Source organism: Nanorana parkeri, unplaced genomic scaffold, assembly GCF_000935625.1.
Source record: "Nanorana parkeri isolate BGI_ZX_2015 unplaced genomic scaffold, ASM93562v1 scaffold1728, whole genome shotgun sequence".
Taxonomy (NCBI): domain Eukaryota; kingdom Metazoa; phylum Chordata; class Amphibia; order Anura; family Dicroglossidae; genus Nanorana; species Nanorana parkeri.
The window spans coordinates 249,353-269,914 of record NW_017307996.1 but is presented as its reverse complement, the minus strand read 5'-3'; the positions used below and the strand labels follow the sequence as shown (position 1 = coordinate 269,914).

The following is a 20,562-nucleotide window of genomic DNA, read 5'->3' as shown; positions in this document are numbered from 1 at the left end:
TTCTTGTTTCTTTTTTTGTGATTATTTGAATTTATAACAATTGTAAAGCTGACCAATTTATTCCCTCTGTGGGTTCCCCAGTTGGTTTTTCATTCACCAAATAAACAGTAAAATTGTAAATAAATACACTACACTGTATACAAAGTCCTTTACTCCACACTGTTTTTCGTTTAATTATTATTTTAACCTTTAACAACAAAAGTGAATTCTGAAAGACATTTGGAAAAAATTTCGGATGCATCTGAATCTCATTATTGGGAAATTCGGATACATTCAGATTGATTATTTCTTCCAAATGAATGAAAGAAATAATGAATTCGTACGACATCATACACATTTCAATTCAGAACGAAACAAATCGCACATGTCTACTTTAAACCAAATTGTTAATGTCTGAACTCTGCTTGTTGTCTTAAAGGAACTTTACCAGGGTTGTCCAACTTACAGCCTGTTGGATCTTCCTTTGCAGCCTGGGAGCTTTATTTTATTTTTTTATATTAATATCGCTAGCAGTCAATAGGGAAATTCCAAAACTGTTTTCATTTGAAACATAGTTTGGGTTAGCAATACTGTTGTTGCCACCAAATGATCAGCTATTTTCTTCCACATTCACCAACTCCATAAACTACTCTGCATGTCATGCAAGTCCATGAAAACAGACACACTCCATTGTTCAAGCATCCCTTACAATTTTATTAGTCCAGGTACCTTTAGGACTTACAAGCTTCAGCATTTATGATTTAAATTTGGCGCTCGAGCTGTGAAGACAGTTGTGACTCCTGGACGCTTTTAGGTTGTATAATACTCAACTAGAGAAATGGCTCTGGTATCTCAATGCCCTCCTAATGTTTCCAAGCACATTTTTCATTGTGTACAAGTATACAATAACACATGTAAATAATGATTTACAGAATTTCACTGTCTAACCTAAGAAATGAAAATACCATATACAGTATTAGCTGGACTTATTAATCATCTTAACACTTACAATTTACCGGCAGTGGTCACTTATCCCACTTCTCCCACTTCTCTTCCAGTATTGCAGTTTTGTGGACCTGCGTGGCCTGCCGAGTAATTTCTTTAATTTCCCTAGCTCTGACTGGAAGGTACAATAGAGCTTTGTCTGTATGTGGATAGGAGGGGAATGCACTTAGAATGCCTCTCATGTTATTCTTTACAGAATAACTTTATAGGTATTGCTGCAGTTATGCCCCATCTTAGTTCCTAAAAAAAACAAATTATAATTTTCATGTTTTTCTTCTTTAAAGGTGCTATTTTTTAGAGCCCGATTCTTGTTTCTAAGCTGGTTGCTGCCACTGATTAACTCCCAGAGGTGGTGCTAATACCAGAGAAGAATACTCCTGCAGCATCACACATTATAGAGGGTCGGAATACATGTGAATCATCAAACACACTTGAGCAGGAGTTATACCAAGTGTTTGCAGCAGTGGTGCTGATTGCAGGGCAGAATATTTCTGCAACCTCAAATGCACATTTGAGCAGGAGTTAGGAAAAGACCACTTCTTCCTGAGCCTTGTTTTGCCTGGTAATGGCTGTTTTGGCAGGTTTTCTTTACATGAAATTTAACATCTATACTGATCTACTACTTTACCCCATGTGTGGGCTTACTTAAGTCAAATGCGATGACCAGTGATAACTTGAAAATTACAAAGCCTACTGCAAGCAGCTAAGTAACATTTTCCATTTTCTGTAGCGCAGGTCAAACGATGAAGAACGCTGAATTTTATGAATTTGTACGGTATATATAAGGTTTTCCTCTGCTCTTTTTTCCCCCCTGTCATGGGGTACAGGTGTTCACCTCACTGTCTTATCTGAGGGATCACTCCACACTCGACAGCAAGGATCAGAAACAGTGTATCGGTGCAGAAGAATCAACCAGCTTCACCTGGAATGTGACCGCCTCTAATCTAGGTAAGCTGGGCTTCATGTCTGTTAGGAAAAAAAGTTTGAATTCTTCTTGATACAATATTGCCAAAATTGGGAGGGAGTGATAAACTGTAATGTTGACTAGGAGGGGGAGTGACAAACTGTAGCTTTGACTAAGGGAGAGAGTGATAAAGTGGAATTGTATTTATTCCTAGAGAAAATTATGAACATTGGTTCTAATTTACGTAAATTTAAAGGGTTTGACCTTAGTTGTACCTTAATAATACATTACTTATAGTGGAGTCTCCAATAGTATTTGCCCATGAAACAGTAGCCTAAAAATGTTGGCAAATGAAATGTGATATAGATATATATATACATGTGAGATTATGCTTCTAGCATACTAATGGGAATGCCCCCTATTCCATATGTGCAAGTGTGGTATTGTACCTGTCCGTGTTTGTGCAGTCTTCAGGACTAGAACCAAGTCTAAGATTACGCAAAAACAGAATAAAACTACAAAGGAAAAGAGCCTGTCTATTCTCTCCCTCTTTATATGATGGAATTAAAAGAGTGAATTATATTCTAGGGTACTTTTCATTATATTTTGCATTTTTTAATACAGAAACCCTATACCGAAATATATCTGCCATTACCGTCCTCCTTCTAAAAATGCTAATTGCACAGTGGCCATGATGAACCTTTGGTCACTGATCTGGAACAGGAATGCATACCAGGCTTTCTGACTTTTACATGATTTCAGTTCACTAGCGTTTTCAGAAGGTAGCCTTCATGTTACATATTTGCTTTTAAATTCTAATTTTTATTTTTTTATTTTTTCTATGTTAAGGCAGCTTAAAGGTCCATGTAAGCAGTGCTTCAATTCAACTTAAAGGGGGGTGCTCAGATCCACCCCCCAACCTGGGTAAAGACCACCAAGAAGATAGTACTGAAAAAACAATAATTGTAAAGGTATTTGACAATGTGTCCCCCTAATTACATAAAAAAATGTTTAATCTGTTTGCCCTGTTTCTTTAGCTTTGTGTTCCCCAGGCCTTTCACAACTCTAGCAATGCCACTAATTAAACTAAGTGGGTCACCAGAACAGGAAGGCAACTGGCCATTTTAGAAGGGAGACTAAGCCATGACCACCATGTTTCTCTCCTAACAGGTCTCTTTTAAAGTCAGACAGACCCACTTGGCCAGTTCTGCCACAAACATCGCTTCCAAGCATGGTACACTGATTTTTATTAGAAAGCCAAGCATGAGTTGCAAACAAAGTATTATTGATGCACTCTGTATTAGATGTTTATTTGTAAACTATCGATGATGTGAAAATTACCCCAAAAAATGTATAAATCAGTTTATTAAATAATAAAGGTTATAAATGACTATAAGACCATTATGCTTGGCATTTCAAGAGGTTTTCTTCTTTACTTATAAACGTATCCAACAACCCTCAACCAATATACAATTAATCTGTTAGATTATTTAAGTGGGCAATTAACTTTCAATGTGACTTTTATAGTGATTGAGCAACATCTGCTATTAGATAAATAGTGACATGGGGCTGATATAGGCAGTGTATCCAGGGACGGATCCAAGAAGGCAGATAACGATCTTGATGGCTATGTAGTAAATCTTATTTATTCCTATAAATGTTTTTGTAAAGCTGTAAATTACATAGTGGTAATCCTGAAATTCTCTGCATTTTCTTCAGCCTCCTGGACTTCTAGAGGAAAAGACACAGACATCCCTCCTCTGTCCATCAGGTATGGAACTGTTATGGAGTAAAACCAACATTTATTGGCTTACTTAAAGCCCAACTGCCACCACTTTTGTTTAGGATAGAATGGTCAGAACCTCTGTTGATTGAGGTCTGGAGAATTTGGAGGCCATGTCAACACCTTAAACTTGTTGAGTTCTTCAAACCATTTTTGAACCATTTTGGCAGTGTGGCAGGACGCATTATCCTGCTGGAAGAGGCCACTGCCATCAGGGAATATTACTTCCATGAAGGGGTGTACTTGGTCAGCAACAATGTTTAGGTAGCTGGTATGTGTCAAAGTAACATCCCCATGAATGGCAGTGTCCAAGGGTTCCCAGCAGAACATTGCCCAAATTACCACATTGTCTTCGCCTGCTTGCCTCCTTCCCATAGTGCATCCTGGTGCTACCTTTTCCCCAGGTAAGCAACACACACACCCAATCATCCACATGATCTAAGAGAAAACGTAAATCATCAGACCAGGCCACCTTCTTCCATTGATCTGTGGTCCAGTTCTGATGCTCAACTGTGATGCACTGTGTGTTCAGACACATTTCTATCAGTATCAGAACCAGCGTTAACATTTTCAGCAATCTGAGGTACAGTAGCTCTTCTATTAGATTGGACTACACGGGCCAACCAGTACTCCCCACATGCATCAATGAGCTTTGGGCACCCATGACCCTGGTTCACCAATTTTCCTTCCTTGGACCACTTTGGGTAGGTCCTAACCACTGCACCGGGACACATACCACAAGAGCTGCTGTTTTGGAGTTGCTCTGACCCAGTTGTCTGGCCATCTTAATTTGGCCCTTTTCAGAGTCGCTCAAATCCTTACACTTGCCCATTTTTTCTATTTCCATCACATCAACTTCAGGGATAAAATGTTCACTTGCTGCCTAATATACCCTTCCCACTTTCAGGTGCCATTGTAATGAGATAATCAATGTTATTCACTTTACCTTTCAGTGATTATAATGTTACGGCTGATTGGTGTATGTCCTTTTTGGGTAGATTTTCCCTCACTTCCTGAAATCTCTCCAGCACATGCACAAACACATTTTTAGTACAGTGAGGAAAGGTCCTATTTTTAATCACACTATTATTTCTTGTACAGGCATCACAGGAACAAAAAGTGAGGCACAACCTCTCCAATGGGATAAATGACAAAAATAAAAATGAACAGACGTTTTACCTGTCTTCCACTCTATCCTAAATGAAAGAAACATATTTTAGCTGGAGCTAGGCTTTACTATTGTAGCAATTAGCAGTGTTGCCTACCATCAAATTCAACTATTTAAAAATCAGCTTTAAAACTAGTATACTGCATCTAAGCTGAAAGCCGTCTTTTGTTTGGTTGCTATAAGATAGAGCACTAGGTGCATATGAGTACCTAAAATAAACCACGCGACCCTAAACAACTTACATTTGTATTTGTTTCTTTCTTGTATCCTTACAGGTGACAGTGTCCACACAGAGGTGTCATTAAATCTTCCAGACAGAGTTGTACCGGGGTCAGATCAGGCTCTTTTAACTGTATTAGGTGAGGAAAATCTGCCAGGACAAATTAAAAGGAAAGCAATAACAATATACACAATTATCTCAAAAATGTTCAAGCATTTAAATGCAAAAAGCTCAATTTACAAAGTTATAATGCATGTGCCATTTTCCATAGGTTCCAGGGATCGTAATATGCAATTATTTGAATGTTATTTTAATCTCATTGTTTAAAAAAAAAAGTTGTTTTGACCAGTAATCATCATTCAAGTTTAGCAGATTTACTGCAATTTATCAGTGGAAAAGTGAGTAAGGATATTGAGTGATGAGGAGTACTAGTGCAGGGGTGATCCTTTTAAGTCTGAGGCAGGGCTAAGTCAGAATGAAGTGGCCAATAGTATATCTGTACCAAAGTTTTCAGTAACAATTGCAAGAAAGAATACAGAGGAGGTTAGCAAGAAAACGTCAGCATCCACGATGAATATGTTTCTAGATTTCATAACATTTTATACAAAACAGAAGGAAAGTATTGCCATAGGAAGTGACCACTTAACACTCCACAGCTAGCACGGCACAATATGCAAAAATACTACAATGCTTTTTTAAGAATTAATATTTTGTTTTGCATAGCTTGTTGTGTGTATTGAGGGGTAGTAAGAGGCAGTTTTCTAGCTTATTTCTTTGTTTGTTTACTATAATATAATTTGTAGTCATTGCCCCAGTACTGCCCACATAGCTATATTTGTGGAAGGTGTGATTGATTTTGGTTAGTCCATTAGCACTGAATATAATGTGTGAAAGCATTACAGGGTTCTTAACAGACCATAGCACGAGCAGGGGAACATAAGACCTGATATGTGCCAGGTACACTTAGCATATTGTTCTGTTTTAGAGGAAAATACTCTAAGCATAACTCCAGGACTGGTAACAGATTATCACATTTGCCTTTAAAGAATACTAAGAATAAGCCAGCACATTCTTTGCAGGTTTCATGCTAGACTTGTGCCCATGTTGTTTATTTTACAGTTATTCCATCCCATGCCTACAGGCTCCACTCATTCACAAATCCACGTTTGACAGGGGCTTCTAAACCAACAGCATGTGAGATGGAAAACAACTTCCCTGCCACCATAGGGTTGTGCCTATGTTGGCAGTGTATTGATTGGCTTTTTGGACTGAGCTGTAATGGGTTACTGGATTACTACCATACTTACAGCTGTTTGTATTCTTCTTGACTAGTGTTGCCCAGCCTCTAAAACCATCTGCTTTTGATGGGCCAAGGTTGCACCATACCATTACTGGGAAAAGTCAAGCGGTTTCCAGTATTGGATAGCATTCATAGCAATGGTTCTGGTTAGTGTGGATCAATGCACACAAGTTAATTTTGAGGGAACTTTAGCCTTCACAAGCTAAACATGTAAAAGTCTAGGATCTTGATTCAGTTATTAGCTGCCATGACATAACTGTGTCTAAAAACCTGCCTCATCTCTTATATGGACCCCCAATAAATTGTTAACATCTCTGGATATCACTTGATGCAGGTTTGTACGATCCACAGTCTTTGTATACCATGTTGTTGTTTTTTTTACTATGCTGCGTTCTTACATGAAGTCTATTCTTGATAGGAGATTTGATGGGCAGTGCCATCGCTAACCTGGGACAGGCCATCTCCCATCCAGAAGGGAGTGGGGAGCGCAATCTAGTGACATTTTTACCAAATGTCCAAATAGTAAAATATCTAGAAGCTACTAATCAACTGACACCTAAGATCAAATCTGAGGCTCTCACATACATGACTAAAGGTAAGTTACCATGAAAGCATTCAAATGTTAAATATATATACACATACCGGCCTGTTTCTGTATCTGCAGTAAATTGCTCCTAAATTGTGCTCATTATTCTGTGAACTTTGCTGAGAAAAGAGTGCAGGCATTTTACTACTACAGAACCCTATAGGGAACTCACCTTACCTGTGGCAGGTTTGGAGGCTAAAACAGAGCTTGAGGTTTAGTTATATATTAAAGCTATTAAAGCTTGGCTGATGTAAGTCCAAATAAAACTTCCTTTTTGTGTCATATTTCTGTAATCTGAACACCCATGCTACACTGTCTTCTAAGGCACCACTGCATAGATGCAATGCTTTCAGTATCTATTATTGATGAACTATGGATGAACTTATAGTATTTAGATTTATCTTTTCTGTTTTACATATGGCAATGAAAACATAAAAAAGGGAGAATCTGCTTTAAGTCTTCAACTGTATCAATTATGATCTTTTTATAGGTTATCAGAGACAGCTGATGTTTAAAAGCGAGAACGGCTCTTACAGTGTGTTCCATGGCTACAAGCCCAGTGCATGGTGCGTATGAACGTCTGTTAAATTGGCTTTGTCACCATAGGGTTACTTTTATCCAATAGGTCACCTGTATATGCTTATCTTTCTGACAGTCTGTGTATTAAAAAGCTGCTACCTTCCAGCTGCTACAAGTATTCTGTCATTGGATGTGCCAGCAGGAAAGACCACAGTGGTTGACGGGAAAGTGAGTTTTCTAAACATCCAGAAGTGTAGAATACTTGGGTAGTAGGGACGCGGTTTCAATACCAAGGACTCTGGAAAGTTTAGTATATTCAGGCTTCTTTTACTGGTGGGCTATTCGTTAAATGAGACCCTGTGGTGACAGGGTCACTTTAAAGTGGCACTAAACACAGGAGTTAAACCTTAAAAATGCATTTAACTGCCTTAACTATTAAAAAATATGTATCTTATTTGTGTATCACTCAGCTGTAGATCCTCAAATAATCTCTGAATTGGTGCTGACACTGTCCTTCCTTCTGGAGGGGGGCTACTTTTGTTCCCCATGGTCCCTATGTGTGTTGTAAAGAAGCCACCGCTCCAAGCTCACTCCAGTGATGAACTAATCTCAGGTTTAGTTTACTAATTTGTACTGAGATTGTAGTATATCACAGAAGCAAACTTGGAGCGATGACTTCTTTACAACACACACAGGGACCATGAGGAACAAAAGTAGCCCCCCTCCAGAAGGAAGGACAATGTCAGCATGAATTGAGCGATGATTTGAGGATCTATAGCCGAGTGATACACAAATAAAATAAATTTTTGTTAATAGTTAAGGTACTGGAATGAATTTTAAAAAATTTAACTCCTGAGTTTAATGTCACTTTAAGAATCAGTGAAGTTTTAACCTGCGTGTGGTATTGGAGATAGACGCTCCACGATTAAGGTACATTGCATGTTAATGCAAGGTGCTCTTTAAAATACCTACTGGTAAAATCTGGCATGGCAATGCCACCATTAAACAAACTTTTTTGGAGAGCCATTGTACCGGACTGGACATGTCTTGCTTTGAGTAGTTGGGCTAGGATGTTCATATTGTGTACAAGAGGGTAATAATGACCCCCTCATGAGCCCAAATTAACTCACAGAAATTGCTATTTAGTCAGATAAAGTTTGAACGAACAACCTTCATTTTCTTAGCTACACTTATTACAGCAGCTGCACAGTTTTTGAATATGGTTGTGCTATAGACTGAGCTCTGCTGGCATAGAACCCTGGAATGGATGAGCAGGAAGCAGAGTTTTTTGTTCTTTTTTCTAAGGAGATAATGTTATTTTAAAGCTGAGCTCCAGGTAAAGCAAATATTGTCTGAATACAAGAGGCATGTTCTTCTTTAAATCTGCTTTTTGTATTTCTTTCAGATCTGTGCAGTAATGCAGTGTGAAACTTTACCTCTGTACAGGAGTTTCCCATAATAAAGACCAGTCCCTGTTGCTCTCTCTTCTTGTGCAGGGTCACTGGTCATGTATACGCCCACTCCTGTAGTTTTCTCAAGACAGCCTTTAATAGGTGGAGCTTGCTGGGTCCCTCCCACAGCTCTGCAGTCTACTGTATGTACAGCACAGTGGTAGGTCACTTCTACTTATATAAGGTAAAAACTAGGCTTAAAGGGAGATTTGGTGTTCATACAGTGGATTTATGTCATTTGTAGGTAATGGATAATATATGTAAATGGAAGAACTCATAGCATACAGGGCTACATTATTGTAAAGATAGGAAGGTGTGAGACTTCAATTAGGTTTCAGTTTTTCAGGACAAGCTTTCAAGAGATCCACTCTCTTCTTCCGATCCAAGCATACGAATAGATAGAGGTTTTGGTTTGCTTGGACCAGAAGAAGAGAGTAGGTCGCTGGAACGCTTGTCTGAAAAAGCAAATTGGTAATGCAATAACGTAAAGTATTGCATACAGTTCACAACTGCTTTGTACTCACACAAGAACATCACCAGAAAAAATGTCTAAGTCCCTTTGGAAATGGGGTACTGATTCCAGGAAAGGTACTTATGGAGCACTTAGTAAGTATGGTTGTCTAGTACTCTACTTTTGCCACTCGTATGTATCAGCCCTAAAAGCACTGTGTGTTCTCTAACATGGTATCCCACCATCACATCTTGCAGGCTCACTGCCTTCACATTGAGGTCATTTGTTCATGCTCAAGAGCTCATATACATCCAGGAGAAGCATATAGAGGATGCTGTAAGGTGGCTGGGCCAGCTGCAACAGGCCAATGGCTGCTTTGAAACAGTCGGATCCATTTTTCAAGATTACTTAAGGGTAAGCACATGCACACACTTCTTTTATAAGCTAGGCACTGATAAATTGCACTGTAACAAACATTTTGGTTGATAAAAAACTGTGCAAGATTCACCAGAATAATCTATAGTCTTTAGAGAAATCCTGTCATGCAGCTATATAGTCCACTTCTGCCGATAGGCCACTTCTGCCAAACTTTCTCTGAAATGCTAGTTGCCCAGCTGTAGTACTTTCAATGTACTTTCAATTGAATTTCGATGGAAATTCATTGGCTGCATAGTAATAGTGGTTAACGTACTGGCTTATGGCACCAGTAGTTATGTTCTTAGCCTGACACAACCAGGCCATTGGGTGAAAGATCTATCCAATTATGTCTTCAGTACGGTAGTAGGGTACTGTATCCTGGCCCACTAAATCCAAAATGAGGAAACAGGTTTTGGATTGAGTTGCTTACACTTCCTTTGTCTGCTTTTCTCTCTGTCTGTGTTTCTCTTCAGAAGGAAGATACTTTCTATATTAAGGCATCACCCAGCATTTTCCTCCTAGACTAAGCTGTTTGTCCAGAAATGTCCTGAGCTGAATGGCTCAGTTCATACATTACAGTTTGAGTTGGGATGTTCTGGGCTACAAACTGCAACGTCTTTTTCTATGGTTTCTACTGACCCCTTTCCACCCAGTCCAGTCATAAACAGAAGGCTGCTCAAAAACACACTGCTTTTCTGTATCAAATGCAATTGTTACAGCAGTACTAATGAGTGATCACTAGGAGAGAGGAAACAGGGGAAATGTGTCTTCCTGCCTGGAGCAAATTGATGACATTAGACCCATTAGATACTCCTCATAAGCCTAGGAATAAATGCTTTCTTAAAGTGCAAAGACTGTTTCAGATTATAAAAAGTATAATTTTTGAAAGATTGTTTGGCTTATTGTGACAGAAATTTCTTTGTAGATATACTAACAAATCAGATTTAAAGCAGAAGTAAAGTGGCTTTTGAAAAAAAGCACTATGTAGGTGCTTGCCATAATGAGTGCAGGGGCGTCCCGAGGCCGGGTGTCACCCAGTATCAGCTCTGTGTCGTCATTGCGCATGCACCTAATGTTTTTGCGCATGCATGGCCATCTTATTGATACCTGCCGGCAGCCATCTTGGTGAAGGACGCCGGCAGATTTAGGATGGGACGTTCACCCGGCGGGATAAGGTATACCTCCGGGTCCCCTCTTCTCTACTGAAACTGTCGGGCTCTCGCTCCATGAGCGAGTGCCCATCTTTTCAGAGGGGGTAACACCAAAATTACTGTCAGTCATTTTGGTGCCACCTCTCCAATGGTGTCACCTGGGTGTGGGCCACACCCCCCTTGCGATGTCACTGCTAGTATGCACAGTATATGATTACATTATGGCTGTCTTACCTTGGATACGATCCCATCCAATGCTGTGCTGTCCGTTCTTCCCCTCGTCAATGGCACTGCTATCTTCTTTTGGGTTCAACGTCTTCGGCCACTTGATTGACTGGGCTTGCATGTTGTAACTCCTGTGCAGTGCACAGAGAAACAAATTGTGGACAGGCAGGTAGATTTTTGGCAGAAGACGCTTACACAACCTCTTCTGCTATTTAACAAAATCCTGCTTGTCGCTATTTTTTTAGAGACACTTTACTTCATTTTAAAGCTCCCATGAACATGTCATAGCAAAAATTAGGTTCTTTGAAACTCGGCTCCAGAGGTCCCCCTTCCCTTTGATTACAAATAAAAGGAAAAAGTATTCTGCCGTGGAATTTTATCTGTATACCGCAAAAGGTGTATGAGAGTTGATTAGTGGATCCCAATTAATTTTGTATCATATCACTGAAGGAGAGCGCAGGCATGCAAAACACTTAAAGTTTCTTCAGCTTCTCCCTTATGGGGTTTGCCTCCTAGTCAAGGAATAGCTCCCGCTAACCGTAAGGAGATCCCAGATTATAGGTAATAGCAAGTATGGTCAGTGGGAATGACCACAAAGGGGAATATGTATGTGCTCTCTATCACATACCCACATACATGTACAGTCCAACATTCTTTCATGGAACTCTCTGCTCTGCACCCAGGTTCTGCTGAACTGCAACTTCCTTTTCTTTCTTTTCCTTAAAAGTACATAAAACAATAAACTAGAACAGTCTATAACAAAACGCTGGGTGTCTGTGCATGCCTGTTCTCTCATTGCAGTATTATTATACAGACTTAATCAATTCTCATACACTTCATGCGGTGTAAAGAAATGTATTTCTCAACACTCCTCTGACCCTGGTCACTGCCCCATTTTAGGGTTGAATGATGCCCAGCAACATTTAACCTCTTTCTGTAAGTCCTGGTTGTCATGGGTTAGTGTTGTCATGCAGCCTAGACTCACAGTGTAATTTCACTGGCAATCACAGGTGACAACAATAAGGTGTGTATATACTTATTCAAATATAAGTGTGGGTAGGGTACAGAGAATCTGGAACTGGGCTTCATCAATGTGGTCATCACACAAGGAATGCTAAAGGTACCACTCTGGCTGGGGTAAGTAGGCCGTGGAGGTAATTTTTTATGAACTTTGCATAAATTATTGCATTATTAGTTTCTACCTTTTAGTGTTCTCATTATGTTTTCTTTGTCTTTTCAGGAAGGGGGTGAGGATGAGGTGACACTTACAGCGTACATAACAATAGCTCTTCTGGAATATGGGAAAGTGTTCAACGTGAGTTCTGTTATTGTGGAGAATCATCTCTGTTGGTGAACGTCACATTTCTACTCAGTGACTATAGCAGAATGACTAAGCTTACATGACTGCTTGTATTCCAACTCAGAAGCATGCAGGAAAAGGGTGACAACACTGCAGACGAATTGAGTAAGCGTTATCACCCTGAGAAATGCGTGTGGATAAACCTTGCTGGTAGGCTCTCTAAGAATGATTTAATTGAAAAGAAGAAAAAAAATGGTTAAAATTCGTTAACATTACAGGAACCGGTGCAACAACTTGTGTTGCCTGCTTGCCTGTGTGCTAGTCCTATAATCAGGTTTGTGACACACAAGGCCAGATTGGACAAGGCTTATTCGCACACATGCGCACAAGGTAACTGGCAGCAGCGGTGAAGGCTGTTGGTCAGTCTGTCCATGTACAAAGCTGATGAGCAAGGCTCTTGTAGTTTTCATTCCTAGCACCATTCACATTTGCTGATAAGCTCTTACCACTGCTGTTGGCTCATTCGCAATGTTATCTCATATTACAGATCTAAAACTGACAGGGAACATGCACACAAGTGACTTGGGGAGAGGGGAGTGGTGGAAGCTGGGGCACACACAGATATGGTTCCCACACTGCCAGAAGTCAGTCAGATCCCTTCAATGCAAAACTTGCATATCTCAGTACATTTAGTTTAAAAAAAATGTGTTGTGGAAGAAGATATCATTATCAACTACTGCAAGGGTTTAATCTACAAGTTAGTTCTGGTGATAAGGTCTCTTTAAGTGTTTGACATTGTAGACAATTATTATGTGTGAAGCATAACTCCAGCCAAAACCTTTCTTTTTAGTAGTGGATAGAGTTTTTAGAGTCAGGTTTATATCTTTTTATATCCTGTCTTGGTGTTTTAGGGGGTCACTGGGATAGGAAGTGATGGGAAATCTCTGCAATAGGGAACCAGAAACAGTAACAAATTTGAGATGTATTTTTTATTTGCGCTCAGATGCTATGAGTTACTGCATTGTGTGTATTACTGAATAAACCTGTATATCTGCTGTACATCATATTGGATGCAGTAAAATGATGTCCCATGAGCGTTGTGGAAGTCTGCATTACATTGTGCATTGGCCCCTACTGTACAGTGTGTTTGGGTGCTATTGACAATGAATGGCACAATGCCACTCATAAAGCCATGCAATGGTGGTTGTTGAGTAGCACGGGTCAAAATGTGTGACTTAACGTGCGTTACTGTAGCCCATAACTGTAAATGGGCCCTCATACTGTGATCTTTTTACAGGGCACAATGGTAGATAGAGCATTGAAATGTTTGAAGGATTCAGTGGACACGGTAAACTGTACATACACCCAGGCTCTGATGGCCTATGCCTTTACCTTATCTGGAGATGGGGACCTGAGGAAACAGATGCTGGAGAGCCTAGAAGAAAGTGCTGAAAAAACAGGTAAAAGAATTATTTCATGAGTGAGCAAAGTTGTATTTGTAATCATTTTAAAGAGTCCATCCTAAAGTCATATCCCAGTTATAGGGGTGGCCTAGTGAGCCATGACATATGATGTACTCATTTATTACTTGGGGGACCTCTACAGCAAAATCTCCCTTTGTAGCTTGTGGCCCTGTTTCTGGCTAACTTAAAGTGTGTTTCCACCTTTGCAGCCAAATTGGGATAACACCTATTTTGCATTTATTACATATTCACATGGCATAAGCTAAAAAAAAAAATTTTTAAATGCATCTTGTAGTTTAAATTGCTTTTACTTGGGTTAGGGTTTTAAATGGTAAATTTCTTCTTGTTTCTATGTCTTTTAAATGTTAGGAGGGTCTGTGAGAGGTGAGAGGTATTGCCCATTGTATGTTAGTGAAGCTTATTAGATAAACACAATCTTCAAATAAGGACAGACCAATGTGAAAGCGTTAACAAAAAAAAATGGAAATAGCCATCTTGCCTGATTTAACAAAACATCTAAAAGTTAAGAATTTTTTATTAAGTTATTTTTCAGTATGCTGTGTGAATAGGAACACATAAACATATAGAGAGGTTTTCTCAAATTTGACTGCAAAAGTGGACATACACTTTAAGCTGTTTCCGTAGCAGTTATGTTCTACTAAGAAACACATACTTTGCAGCCCATGAAGTCCAGCACTGTCTTCCATGCAGCTGATTTATTAGTCATTATTTAGCCTCCTAAGCTTAGCTCCAGTAGAATGGTAGCTACTATGTCTCTGACACCATCTTGAACAATCCTGACTATACAAAAAACAACAAATATGTAGTATATATTGATTACCTTTATACTTGTTTACCAAATATCGATTTCATTTGAATTATAGTTCCCTAAACCGCCTAGTAGTTTGACTTATTTGAAGCCATGCTGTCATAAGAGTGATACAAAGAGGGGCCATTGTTAATCTTCTTTTAAAAACAATATATGCCTGACTGTTATGCTGATCGAAAGTGACTTGAAACAAGTATGCAGATCAGGAAAATCAAGTAGAAGTCCCTATTGGCATACTTGCTCCAGGTTAGAGACTTAAAGTAGTGAAACAAGATCATTAGTATGACTGGCCAGCAACTAGCAATGTCATCTCACATGTTTCTTCGATAAAACAACACGTATGATTACAATATGACAATTTGGGCACTGTTTTTTATTTTTGGTACAGGTGAAATCCCTCCTGAAATGTGGCCTACTTAGATGACTTTATGATCTGTATTTGTATAGCTTCCTGTTTTATTTCTCTTGTTAAGTGTTGTTAAGTGTTTGGTGTGTTTGCTTATTCTCAGGTGGGACCAAACACTGGGGAACTAGCACCCAGGGTCATGGAGGTGTGGAAATATCTGCATATGTTGTGCTGGCTATATTATCCAAGGAGGCCACTTCCCATAAAGATATTGAGGAGGCATCAAGCATTGTCAGCTGGATGGTGAAAACGCAGAGACCCCAGGGTGGATTCTACGCAACTCAGGTTATACGTTTTACTACTGTAACAGCGGTCATGTACAAGTAATGGTAATCACCATTTTTACAATGTTTTTTTTAATGTGTAGCACATGTATCCAAACAGCAGAGACGACCACTGTTTCTTGAAAAAAAAAGCCCTGTGCTTCCAACTAAACCAAATGATCAGAATATTGCCCAGGGGGTTGCATATTGTGTACATTGTACTCACCAGCAAAATCTTGATATCCCTTGTCTGCAAGGCTGCAATGGGATCAACATCCAACAACCATATTCAGGCTTAGAAGGGCATTATTTTCAATGTGAAGCTGAGATCAAGAGACATGACTTAAAACTAGGAGGAAAGTTCAAAACTAACTTTAGAAAGTATTTTTTACCGAAAGAGTAGTGAATGCTTAGAAAAGACGTACGTCAAAAGGAAGTGAATTTAAACATTATGGGACAAATCTAGATGTATACATAGACAAAATGGTCAAATAAACAAACAAAACAAAATAAAGTAAAAGACTGGAGGGACCACTCGGTCATTTTCTGGAAAATGTTTAGTACTGCTGCTGGGGGTCTGCTCCCTGCTCATGAGACATAGGTGATGATGCTGTTTCACTGTCCAAGGAGGAGACAGGAGGTGGAGAGGTGACCTAAAATTCTGAATCGCTGAACCAAGAAGGGAAATTGCTTACCTGGTTTTTACATGTGTATTACAAGCTTGGCTGTACAAAGTTACAATTTCTTTGGTAGGCAAAACAGTAGACTTATATGCAATTCAAATGTGTGGTTTGCCTGGAGTGTTAAGTTAGCACTGGGTATTTTATAGTCTTTCATTAGGAACTAGTATTTAAAACTCATCTTGGTCATTTGATTCAATATTTTATTTCAGTGTTGCATAATTTAAATGCACCTGTAACTATACTGATTTTAATTAAAATAATTGTATTTTTAGTAATCATCAAGTTACCCATACCAGGAATCAAATTGTTGCATGACACAGTACTGTGTAGGTGGAGTACCTTGATGATTACTTCAACTAAGCCTAAGTAATTTCCAGACTTAATATATGCTGACAATCTTTAACAGGATACAGTGGTTGGACTTCAAGCTTTTACCAAATATGCAAAGGCCACCTACAGGGACGAGCCAGATGTCACTGTGTTTATTAGGTCCTTGTCTGGATTCCAGAGGCAATTTCATGTGGACAAAACAAACAGCCTGCTTTTACAGAAGGAACCTTTACCAGATACTTCAGGGGTGTATACAGTTACTGCCACAGGAAATGGATGCGTCCTTGTTCAAGTGAGTAGTGTACCTGACTACTTAGAACATTCAACCTAAAGTATGTAAAGGTACTGATCCCTGTACTGAAAATGAAATATAGTACAATTATTTAATGTTGCTGTTTTAGGCTAAATTAGGGCTTTACAGTCCGCTAAATATAAATTACAAGTTGAACTGAGTACATTTAAATTTTGAAGGAGGGGGGAAACGTAGGCTAGAACCCTACTAGATTTCCTGTGTATCATGGAACAAGTACAGCAACAGTTCCCTAGGGCACACAATAGAGATCATCAGTATCTTGGAACCGATATCTGTATTGTAATGCCATATTGTATACCATTTGAATTAATGTATCTATTCCTTCTGAAGGGTGGCTACTTGTGTTCCCCATGGTTCCTGCATGTGTTGTAAAGTAGCCACTGCTCCAAACTCGCTCCTGTGATGGACTACAATCTCATGTTTAGTTTACTCATTTGTATTGAGATTGTAGTCCATCACGGGAGCAAGCTTGGAGTGCTGGCTACTTTAAAAAACACAGACAGGGCCCATGGGGAACAAAAGAAGCCATCCTCCATAAGGAAGGACGGTGTCAGTACCAATTCAGAGATTATTTGAGGATCTACAGCAGAGTAATACACAGATAAGTTACATTTTTGTTAATAGTGAAGTTACTTGAATGCATTTATAAGATTTAACTCTTGAGTTTACTGTCACAAAGAAGGTGTAGCTGAAAGATACATTTTCACTGGGACAACTGCATTCTCAGCCTCCTCCTGCACAGATGTTCCAACTTGTGGAACAAAAATCTAAGCACCAGCCAACTTAAAGAATCTTCACTGGAAACAGTTAACTCTGCAGTTAACCATTCCCACACACAGAAAGTAGCTGCCCCCATGTGTTTTAACGGAAACACACACCATTCACAGTATTTGCTGTAGCAATTCTGACCTTTAAGAAATATCTACAACACCCCAGACAGGAATGAAACAGTTTAAATTATGGTAACTTTCTTTAAGGCTGCACGAATTCTTTAATTTCTGATTTAAAGCATTGAGAGATAAAGCCTAATGATTTTTAAATACAATTTTAATGAAAAGGAGAAAAACGGTGCAAGAAATACTTACAGAAAAAAAATACAAAATAGACAAAAGCAACAGTAAAATAAAGCAGTTAGAAGTGAAAAGTATTTGCCAAGTTCTGGTTCCTGCATTTTGGTTCCTGTACAAAGGCATTGACTCTCATGAATGACTTTAAGCATTTGATGGAGGTGAGAGCTGCAAGCTGCTAAATGCAGAAACATTTTGTGGACCATCTAGAGGGTGTCACTGAGCCACTCAAGAGAGCTGAGGGGTGTGATGTGGAGTGCTGAAGCGTTTATATGATTGCAGTGGACACTCCCTCAATGCCGTTGTAATGCTGTATTCATATTTCTAGATGACAATGTGTTACAATCTGATAACTAACATTTCTTTTGAATAGAATTAAATCACGAGATAATAGATAGCAAACATGACATATTGATCTTATAACAATTCTCCTTAGGAGATGTAATGTATTTCATCTGCCTTCTGGACATTATAGCATGATTGGTATTGAACTGATTGTTACCTTCTCATTAATTAGAGTCCTCAATTTTTATGAGTTTAACTCATTTATAGAATTATGGAAATTGTATGAAACTTAATTCTGGCCAGCTCATCTGTATATCAGTATAGATCACTAACCCCAATTAGAATACATTTCTTAGGCATGAGCTACATCACTAATGCCAGGAAGTGGAAAACAGTAATTGTAAGTAAAAGAGAAAAATTTTTGTTTAACTAATGAATGTAAGATAATTTGATATCAGCATGTAGAGCTGCACACTGAAATACACTAGGTAGCGTAGTCTTGTTTCTAACAACTTGGCAGTCCTTGCCACAAGGCATAGCATATAAAGCCCTATAATGATAAAGAAATCAACAGTGATCTACAAAATTTTGGCCTTTATATTGGCTTTTATTTGAGTAAAAATGTTATACTGATTTATTTTTTGTTTGGATTTAAAATTCCATCATCATCCTAATGAGATGCTTTGTTCATCTCTATCTAGACACATTTGAACTACAACATACAACCAGAAAAGTCTGATACTCACTTTTCCCTCACAATCAGCACCCAGCCAGCAGTGTGCACAAAAGAAGTGCTGAAAAAACTTGACATTAACATGGAAGTCAGGTAAGGCTGGTTCTGAAGAGGTTTCCTGGACAGGGGTTGGAGTTTTCTATTTCAAATAGCTTTAGGGCTAGTTCACACCTGTGCATCACGTTAATCACAAAGTAATGTGCGATTAAGACATGCTATCGTACAACGTACCTACCACATGTTACAGTGCAGCAGGTGCGTTGCATTGCCATTCATTTGAATGGCATCCCAATGCACCTTCTGACCTCAATGCACTCCACTGTGGTGCAATGCATGGTACCACAATACTGTGCATTTCACCACGATGCGGTACAAGAAAGTAGTGCATGCACTACTTTTTCCAGTGCATCACAACGTATTGCAGTACTGTGTCTGGAGGTATGTTACCAAGAAGCTTGGTGGGTTGCATGATAGCGGAACAGGTAGGAAAAAAGATTGTAGGCCAGCCCAGGAAAACCTAGCAAGCCTTTGTATTTTTCTAGTGTCCTAGCAGGATGGATGCTTTTACTTCAGCTCTGCTGAGAAATATCTAAAACATTTTCCTAGATATTTTTTTATTGTTTTTTCAAAGCTATTTTCATCAGTTAAGTTTCCTTGCTACATCGTTGCTTAAGCTTATCTCTATATGGAAACTATCCAGATTGGCCTTTCCTCAGCCTAGCTTTGGAGTATACTCGGACCCCGCTCAACTACTTGTTGCAGGGCCAGCCTGGAAGTGAGTGAGTTCCAAGTTAGGTGCCTTGCAGACCTTCTTGTAGTAACAAGTTAGCATTGCTGCAGCACTTGCCCTGTCTCTGAAGACTCACTCTCTGGGTTGACCGATTGGGCTGAGCTACCTTCTAATTTGCACCACTGAGTGACTTTTACATTTTTACTGTGGGAGGGGTTAACGCTGAGGGATTGAGTGAAGATGTCATCTGCTGTGTGGAGTGCTATATGCGCCCCTCCATGCTCTTTCCTCTGGAGAGCATCAAGGAAGCATTGTCCTGCTGCAGATCCTGCTTTGCAAGGGAAACCGTGGGCCCAGGCATATGCCCTGTAAGGGGTCTATATACCTGCAAGATCCGACTGTTTGCAGAGACATACTATGTGGATCATTACTTTTTAAATTAAAGAGGAGGGCAGCCGGTGCCCAAGGCTGAATAGGGATCCGACGCTGGGGTGTGGAGGGGGCCTTTGCCAGCATCGGGCCCCTATTCAGCCTTGGGCATCAGCTGCTGTCCTCTTTAATGTAAAAAGTAAAGATCCACAAAGTGTCTCTGCCATTGGTCATGCATCTGATCATCCTATATTAACATCATGTTCATACAATATGATCAGATGCATGACCAATGGCGGAGACACTGTGGGGATCTTTACTTTTTAATTTAAAGACCACCCAGAGCCCGCACTGACCACCCAGGGCCTGCACTGACCACCGCACTGACCACCCAAAGCCCGCACTGACCACCCTGAGCCCCTACTGACCACCCAGATCCCGTACTGACCACCCAGATCCCGTACTGACCACCCAGAGCCCGCACTGACCACTCGGAGCCTGCACTGACCACTCGGAGCCTGCACTGACCACCTGAGAGCCCACACTGGCCCTCTGAGAGTCCGCACTGACCACCGCACTGACCACCCAAAGCCCGCACTGACCACCCAGAGCCCCTACTGATCACCCAGAGC

General features: G+C 39.7%; 1 protein-coding gene across 1 annotated transcript in view; it reads left to right on the top strand.

Annotated features, from left to right (window-relative positions):
- Nucleotides 1-20,562, top strand: part of LOC108799448 (alpha-2-macroglobulin-like protein 1) — a 67,398-nt gene that overhangs the window by 36,826 nt on the left and 10,010 nt on the right. Inside the window, exons 20-32 of the mRNA XM_018571303.1 lie at nucleotides 1,002-1,106; nucleotides 1,812-1,932; nucleotides 2,738-2,859; nucleotides 3,608-3,659; nucleotides 5,115-5,198; nucleotides 6,778-6,954; nucleotides 7,436-7,511; nucleotides 9,624-9,780; nucleotides 12,400-12,474; nucleotides 13,757-13,919; nucleotides 15,261-15,442; nucleotides 16,510-16,725; nucleotides 18,800-18,924. Coding sequence (XP_018426805.1) covers nucleotides 1,002-1,106; nucleotides 1,812-1,932; nucleotides 2,738-2,859; nucleotides 3,608-3,659; nucleotides 5,115-5,198; nucleotides 6,778-6,954; nucleotides 7,436-7,511; nucleotides 9,624-9,780; nucleotides 12,400-12,474; nucleotides 13,757-13,919; nucleotides 15,261-15,442; nucleotides 16,510-16,725; nucleotides 18,800-18,924 — 1,655 coding nt within the window. The remainder of the gene's footprint in view (nucleotides 1-1,001; nucleotides 1,107-1,811; nucleotides 1,933-2,737; nucleotides 2,860-3,607; nucleotides 3,660-5,114; nucleotides 5,199-6,777; nucleotides 6,955-7,435; nucleotides 7,512-9,623; nucleotides 9,781-12,399; nucleotides 12,475-13,756; nucleotides 13,920-15,260; nucleotides 15,443-16,509; nucleotides 16,726-18,799; nucleotides 18,925-20,562) is intronic.